Genomic DNA, 8,924 nt, shown 5'->3' with positions numbered 1-8,924 from the left:
TATCAATTTAATATAAAACTAATATCAATTTAATAATGATATCAATTATATATTGTAAAACTGATAATGTTATTGAAATGATTATATTAACAACAATAATGAATTAAACTAACAAATATTTTAAAGAATTCAACCACCTTTAATATGCATTTATGGTTATCTGTCTAATCTTAAAAATATATCAACAAACCTCCACACTCATAGTCATCTCCTTCAAGACTGTATGAATTAGATCCTCCTTGGTTATATATACATGTTCGATATCTTGTTTTGGTTGTTCCATCTTTATAAGTACATGTCATTTTTAATTTCTCTCCATATCTCACTGTTTTATTGGCAGGTTCAAACGCTGGCTCATTTCTAAGAGCAGGATGCATTGCCTCACATTCTCTTGCTACAAAATATAGAATTTGGTAATCATTTTGGTAAGTAATTAAAGTCAGTTTGGAAAGTAATTAAAGTCAATTTGGTAAATAATTGGAGTACATCTGATAAGTTACTTTGTAAGTAACTAAAGTCAATTTTGTAATCAATTTAACTACATGCCATGTCCGTGAAGAGAAAGACAACATTTAAAATCTCTGACCTATCCTCCAAACAAATAAGACTTAAATTTTGAAAATTTGTTTAATATTTACCTGAGCAAATCGGAGGCATATCACTCCAGGTACCATTTGCGGTACATGTAATCTCTTTGTCACTCTTATAGATAATAGTACCATTTGGTGTGATAATTTCTTGTGCATATCCTATATTACAGGAATAGATGGCTTTATCTTCATATCTAAATATACTATTCTTACTTAACAACATACTGTTAGCATTTACAGCTGGGTTGGGACATTGCACACCTGAAATAGACAATAATAATCTGTATATATATATATCTACACTTTGTCATCAGAAATTCTTATAAGTAATAATACTAAGTGCAGGAGGACTGCACTACACACAAACAAAACTGATAAGACAAACATAGCAGGTTTATAATCTGAGTTATAAGGTGTCTATAATACAGCTTAACTGTTTTACTGATGCTTTCCCAAACTGGTCTTTAGTAGTTTTAACTTCAATCTCTGAAAGGAATGACAACAGAATGAAGCCTCCCTTATTCGGTATATCAATATCAACTGATTAAACACTATTTTTTACTGGGAGGTCCCTGGCCAAAAAATTCATTGAGATATACCAGCCTAAATTTCTCAGATCAGTGGTGCAGGACGGATTACTTGACTAGTAAAAATGTCTAGTATTTTGAGGTCCTTTTGGCAGAATATTACAGATCCCCTGACAGTTGTAAATTGAAATAAGTGTAAGCTGTAGCGATACTCTAGAAACAATTTCCCTCATAAAATACTGCATGACATATGGCCTTTTCTTCATTAGCCCAGTTGGTGTAGAGAATTAAACCCCATTTTATTTCATTTTGCCTCCAAGTATACATGTAGCTAAACACATCTTCACAAGCTTTTGTATGTTATTATTAAAACTATGGCAACACAGAGGGAATTTGAACTTGTCCTTGTGATAATTAAAATGTTAACTCATTAATTATGTCATTATTTTCCACATATCAAATAGCCTCAAACAGAAACAAATTAATCCCTAATGAAATGTGTTTGGTTAAGGCAGTACAAAGTTACAACAGTTTTACACACTTCACAAATGAATAAGTCTACTTACGAACACAGGTATGGTTAATACGAAGAACATCGTCTTTCATCAGACCAGTTTCTGTTGGTTTAATTGTATAACCACTGACTCCACTATCAGTAAAAAGTGCATAGCCGGAAAAACATGAGCATGAAAAAGTTCCAATTGAATTAGTACAGTTATCACTACATCCACCCATATTAACAGCACATTCATCTATATCTGTAAATGAATAAATGAATGAATGAATGAATTAAGGAGTTCAACTCATGATATAAATTTTACCAATAAACCTCTATTACATTACAACAAATATTAAACCCGGAAGCAAGAGTAATGTTATTGTAGCTTTCATGGAATTGTGAAACCATATTCAGAATCAAAGTTTGCCAACCAATGGTAATTAATTGTACTGGTAGAGGCTTAGGCTTCTTTTTTAAGGAGAAGAAAAAGAAGATTGATTACCAAGTGTTTGAAACCAGTTCAAAACTGCAACAGTAGGCTACTGTACTGCTAAATTTTAGTAGCGTAGATGGCATGAACCATACTCAGTAGAGACCATAACTGGGTTAGTCTTAATCCAAGATCGAGCAAGGTTTGGTTAAACTTTTAGTAGTGTAAATAGAAACCAAACTGTAGCTTAATTCAACTTTTATGTTAAGAGCTACACATCTCTGCCAATAACAATCCAAGTATAGATAGTTTTCATAGTTATGACTTTTTTAATTTAATTTCGATCAGATCCAGACCCATATGCTATGCTTTATCAGAGCCCAATTTAAGTATGGGGTTTATTATATATTTATATAAAGTATAACTTACCATCACAGCCTTTTCCATCAGCAGCCAGGGTGAATCCTTCAGCACATGAACACTTAAAGGAACCATGTGTATTTGTACAAGTTCCAATACATCCACCATTGTTAACTGAACATTCATCTTTATCTGAAAAACAAAACAAATGTTAGGGTGACCCACCATAAATAAATATCTCCATATATCTCGACAATTATGCCACAATATTTATATATATGCCAAGCCTCAAATCAGTTTCACACAATTATAGTCACTAAATAAACGATCATGTTGTACTTAATAAGCTATGACCATTAATCATGTATAAATAATAGACTGAAAACTGGTTCCAAGAGTCGTCCATAACATCCAGACACTTTTGAGTAAAAGATAGGTTACGTGCCCTTGTTTTGAAATTAGTCTCGCCTAACCAGTCTATCGACCATTCTACGTCTGATTGACAGGTCGGGATAATCAAGACTTCTTTTTTACGAAACATAACAGAAAGCTAGAACAAGAAATTGAATTTAGAAATAAGCACGTTAGGTAGCTCAACAATCGTTTTAAGAAGCTTGTAAAAGTAAAATGAAACTACTGCTAGTATCATGTTCCTGTCTAACCCGAGTGATTCAGAGATATTATTTGTACTAAACCAAAAGATGCCGCTCTTAACGGTACAGTTAATGATAAAGCGATTTAAAAAATGAAACGAACGTAATTTCTAAATCTGCTGTAATAACCAAGAAGCTTAATTTTACTGCTATTCAAAATCGTCAACAATAAATTTTTTACGGCTGTAATAGTTGGCACGTGCCATGGCTATTTATAGTATCATACTGTCAGAAAGTTGGTCTCGGCACGGCGAATGTGCACGCTTCAGTGGTAGTCTCGAACTATCAGCGGTGGACTGTATTTCTGTGAGTACATGGGTCACCCTACAAATGTGCAACCAAATTGATCAGCAGTAAATATTCGCTTGGCTGCCAATATCACTGACAGGGATGGCATCGGGGTGGTTAATTAGCTCATAATATTAACTTTTTTTCTTCTGTAAATTAAATTCTAGAAAAATTTTAAATTATTGAGAAAAGAAATAAAGGTGTATGAAGTATATCCTGATATTGTGAATGGTTACATAAAATAGTATGTGGAATCGTAAAAGGCAGCAATTCATCCTGGACCAGTTTGTATCAACATTTTCTACACTTTATTCATTTCCTTTTTATTCCAGAAACTTACCTTTACAATTGGGAACAGTTCCAAATGTTCCTGATGCCATGCAAGTAATTGAGGTATCATTAACTTCAAATCCAATGTGACAAACTATCATTCTTTGATCATTATAATTTACAACTGTATCATTGTCAGTTATATAACCATTTAATATTGATGGCAAAGCGCATTTCACAGCTACAAATATAAAATAAGTGATCAAAATTACATTATTGTTATGGATTTATATTTGCATTAAAATGCAATATATCAGAAATATTTTAATTTTTGTAACAATTTCGTGTGTCGATTATTTTTTTTAGTCTTATTATATACTTTTTCAATAGAGAGAGAGAGAGAGAGAGAAATGGGGTTGAACGTCCACTCGACACCAACTAGGTCATTTTGAGATTAACAAATGTTTCAATTTTATTTCAATGATTCGCTTGGGCATAGGGGTCTTTTGCAGTGGGAGGAAACCGGAGGTCCCGGAGAAAACCCACGAGGTTGGACAGGCAACTCTACTCCTTGTAAACATCACTCTCTGGCCAAAACTCTACTCTCCCTGGCATTCAACATGTCGCCATAGATAAAATGGCCACATGTCAGTCTCATACTGAAGAAATTATTGTGTTGTCGAGATGATAAATTCCATTCTTTTACCATAGAGAAAGCCCACAAGGTTAGTCAGGTGACCCTACTCCTTGTCACGTACAAGCGGAGAATTAAAACTCCACCATTTATAAGTCAATGACAGCCCTTTAGATCTAAAGCAAATGCATTAATCTTTGCAGCCATCCAACCCCCATACTTTTACAGAGTGGTACAAATAGAGCAGAACATGTTAAATTAGGACCGATGGTTTCCGAATGTATTCAGTTTTTAAAACTTACATCTGCAGGTAGGTTGTCCATGTGTCCAAGTTCCATTAGACTGACAAAATATAATTGGTGATCCAATCAAATCATATCCATCAAGGCACCCATATGTGTAGATAGCTCCAAAATTATTGCTATTTGTACCGGTTTGACTTCTCTGCACAAAATTTGATGTTGATGGCAATGAAGGACATGTTGCTCCTAATTAAAATAAAACATGATAATGACAGTTAAAAAAACAATACAAACCATTAATGTTTAAAAATGAAAAGGTCTTTTGCAGGTGTTGAATGGTTTCATCTCTGTGATGTATGAGAGAGAAGGGTAATTGGGCTTTAACGTCCACTCTATATAAACTACGTTATTTTGGGACTATCATACGGTACACATTTTTTTCTTTTCAATCATTTGCCTACATGTTGGGGTCCTTAGCAGTGAAAAGACACCACAAGACTTGGAGTAAACCCATCAGGATGAGCAGGTAAGGGTTGGGACCAAAACCAAAATACTTCACCTAACCAACCCTCTCATATGAGATATATATGCTCGTATGTTTTTCTATTCTTTCAATAATTTGCTTGCATGTAGGGGTCTTTAGCAGTGAAAAAACAACACAAGACTTGGAGCAAACCCAACAGGATGAGCAGGGCGAGGGTTGGGACCAAAACTACAATACTTTACTTAACCAACCCTCTCATATGAGATATATGCACGTATGTTTTTCCATTCTTTGGGAACACCAATAAAAAATTTCTTTCTTATTTCTTTGGGTAAAAAATATATTAAAAATCAATAAGTACTTGTTGTATTGTAAGCTTTTAGTTCCCATTTTACAAGGTGATAAATTTTAAACAAAACATAATTTCATGTCGCCATTTTATTCATCAAGATTCCAAAGAATAGAAAAAAATTTGTTTGGTCAATATGATCTTACCTTGACAAATTGGTGCCGATTCCCATGTTCCATCTACTTTACATGAAATCGTGGCTGTGTTCGGGTTAGCAAAATTATAACCATTATAGCAGGCATAGGTGACATTATGACCTACAGTAGCTCCAGTGGCACTGGAGATATAACCACTGCTAATTGATGGTGCTTGACCACAGTACAGAGCTGTAATAGAAAGAATTCCAATCTTGTTTATTAGACTTGTTTTAATACTCATAAAAAAATGATTGGCTCTGAGTAAATGAGTCAAAACACTTGGTATGTATCATGTGACAAAGTGGTATGAATTATGTGGTATATTGGTATGTACCATGTGACCTAGTGCTATGTATTATGTGGTATACTGGTATGTATTATGTGGTATACTGGTATGTATCATGTGACATAGTGGTATGTATCATGTGACATAGTGGTATGTATTATGTGGTATACTGGTATGTACCATGTGACATAGTGGTATGAATTATGTGGTATATTGGTATGTACCATGTGACATAGTGGTATGAATTATGTGGTATATTGGTATGTACCATGTGACCTATTGCTATGTATTATGTGGTATACTGGTATGTATCATGTGACAAAGTGGTATGTATCATGTGACATAGTGGCTTGTATTATGTGGTATACTGGTATGTACCATGTGACATATTGGTATGAATTATGTGGTATATTGGTATGTACCATGTGACATAGTGGTATGAATTATGTGGTATATTGGTATGTACCATGTGACCTAGTGCTATGTATTATGTGGTATACTGGTATGTATCATGTGACAAAGTGGTATGTATCATGTGTCATAGTGGTATGTATTATGTGGTATACTGGTATGTACCATGTGACATAGTGGTATGAATTATGTGGTATATTGGTATGTACCATGTGACATAGTGGTATGAATTATGTGGTATATTGGTATGTACCATGTGACCTAGTGCTATGTATTATGTGGTATACTGGTATGTATTATGTGGTATACTGGTATGTATCATGTGACAAAGTGGTATGTATCATGTGGTATACTGGTATGATTCATGTAAAACTGGTGTGTGGCCGTGGTACCGGTATATGTCATGTGACATATACATTTATCTTACAAAAAATATTTAGTTTTAAATTTCGAATAAACCATATATCATTCATTTTTAAAACAGGTAAAAAAAAAATTGTTGTGCATTACATGGTGCTCTCTTTCTGAAATAACAGGCTAGCATATGGCTCATTTAAGCTGGGCTAGTCACCCTGGCTATCCTTCAGGTATAGAAAAGGTCATTTTGGAAGACAGATATGCTGGATATTCAAAACAAATAATAAAATAATCCCTGTTGTGCCGTTTCTCAGATAAGGGGTTTCTCTCACTAGACATCTTTGAAGTACAAACAAATAGAATGGTGAAATATCCTGGTGAATTTGACATATTAATAACATAATATTGAACGCTATTGTTGCAGAATAAAGTTACAATGATACTTACGTTCACACATTGGGATTCTGAGAGTGCTCCATTTTCCACCTTTACTGCAAACCATAGTTACTGATGTTTTACTGACAAATCTATCTGTTACAGCTGTATCACGAAATTCTTCTGCTGCGAAATGGTAGCCAGTTTTACAGGAAACCATTATACGACTATCTGGGCTGTTAGATGGGTTGATAGGGTCAGTAATGGTATTTTCATTAAAATCTGGTGCAGGACAATCTGAATAAAATACAAAACAGACATTATTAATAATTAAAAGCTGACAATTGTCAAAATTCTGATTTCGTTTTTTGATGTTTTTCTAATTTTTTCTAAGGAAAGAGATTTCAGAAAACTTACCGACTGAAAAGGTGGCGCGAAAACCCTTCTCGGTTCCAGTTCCATCAGCTTCAAATTTCAAAAATAACATGCCATTTGCTGCCAAGATGTTACTTGGTACAACATCACCTTTGAATGTGTCTACTAAAATTCCAGATTCATTCATTCCTCTATATACCTGGTTAAATGAAATAAATTAGAAATGTGAGGAGTAATAGAGAACATTACCCTATCTTTATTTATGGTATACAGTAACTACCTAATTTTATACCCCAAATGGACTGATGAAGACAGTTTGCTCCCGTTCCCACCTACTCTTCTCAAATTCCAACTGCAAAGGATTTCTTACGTGCACAAAAATGTGTATACAGAACTTTGTTTGTTCATCCCATATGAACAACTAGACATTCTGAACCACTGATAATTAATGGGAAACCAACACCGGCATCGAAACCAATGACCTCCTGTTTAGTGGGCCAGCATGTTACTCACTGCACCACTGTGATTTCCCTTTGAAATTGTAGTTTATTATTCATGGGGTTATGTTGTCTCTTGGGTACCCAATTAAAATCAAATCAAATGAAAAATATCAAAGCCTACCTTTAACGTGTCTTCAGCTTTAGTTGTAAACTCATCAAATGATAAGGTCATTGGTTGACCATTTGTTTCTTTTATGATGTAATCACATTTGACGTTGTTTGGATATTTTGAGTTGATGAAACCAGGAGTAGAAATTTCTCCTTGGCTAGCAACAAATTCAATGGAACATCCTAAAAAATAAAGAAAAGCATGTTACTAGCTAGCCATCTAGGTTTTCATTAAGTGTTTATCTGGTCAGCAATCAAGGATTCATTAAACTTTTATCTAGCTAACCACCTAGGTTTTTCACTACCTGTTTTTTTTTAGCTAGCGACCTAGATTTTCATTAACTGTTTATCTAGCTAGTCACCTAGGTTTCATTAACTGTTTATAACTAGCCGTCAAAAAGGTTTTCAATAACTGTTTAGCTAGCTATAGTATTCTAGGTTTTCATTAAATACTACATGTATTATGAAATTTTTTACAAATTACACTTACCTTGTTTATATTTCAACATAAATCCTTTGCCTGTATCATAACCACGAGTTTGCATGGTAATATATATTTGATAACCAGATGAAAAGATGAATTTCGGTGAAATCATATTGGTGGAGTCTAATTTTAGAAGTTGTTTATGGAAGACCATATCACCATCACGAATAAAAACCATATCAGATCCTCTTAAATCTACTTCCCCAATCTAAAATAAACAAAATTAATATTTTTACAAAGTTTGTAACTAATAATAACTATATTAGATCCACATAAATCTACTTCTTCTATCATTTTATTAAAAAAATCTAAAGTTCATAAAAAACAACTTTGGTAACTTTTTGTGTGATATATTATTAATTCAAACAAGATGACTAGTCATCACCAACCTGCTTCTTTGCACTAGTTGGGAAGACATAAGGAAAAACAACATATTGGAATATCAATGGGACTAGTCAGAAGATTCATAATCTGATCATAGTATCTCGGCAAGGCACAGTCACTACTCCCTGTAAGGTTTGCACAACACCCTTTGCCTACCTCAATCAGCTGCTCTATGTTAAAC

At 33.9% G+C, this 8,924-nt stretch overlaps 1 protein-coding gene across 1 annotated transcript; it reads right to left on the bottom strand.

The window, feature by feature from the left end:
• Positions 1–4,455: 4,455 nt before the first annotated feature.
• On the bottom strand, positions 4,456–8,447 carry LOC126809636 (CUB and sushi domain-containing protein 1). The gene is made up of 6 exons (XM_050534306.2): positions 8,366–8,447; positions 7,889–8,058; positions 7,310–7,466; positions 6,965–7,189; positions 5,473–5,652; positions 4,456–4,739 (listed from the first exon to the last, which is right to left on the bottom strand). Exons 1-6 carry the CDS (start codon positions 8,418–8,420, stop codon positions 4,543–4,545), a joined length of 984 nt encoding a protein of 327 aa, XP_050390263.2. The 5' UTR covers positions 8,421–8,447; the 3' UTR covers positions 4,456–4,542.
• Between the last annotated feature and the right edge of the window lie 477 nt (positions 8,448–8,924).

This window comes from Patella vulgata, chromosome 2, assembly GCF_932274485.2.
Source record: "Patella vulgata chromosome 2, xgPatVulg1.2, whole genome shotgun sequence".
Taxonomy (NCBI): domain Eukaryota; kingdom Metazoa; phylum Mollusca; class Gastropoda; family Patellidae; genus Patella; species Patella vulgata.
Note: the sequence above shows the minus strand (reverse complement) of the source record. Positions and strands in the feature narration are given on the sequence as shown.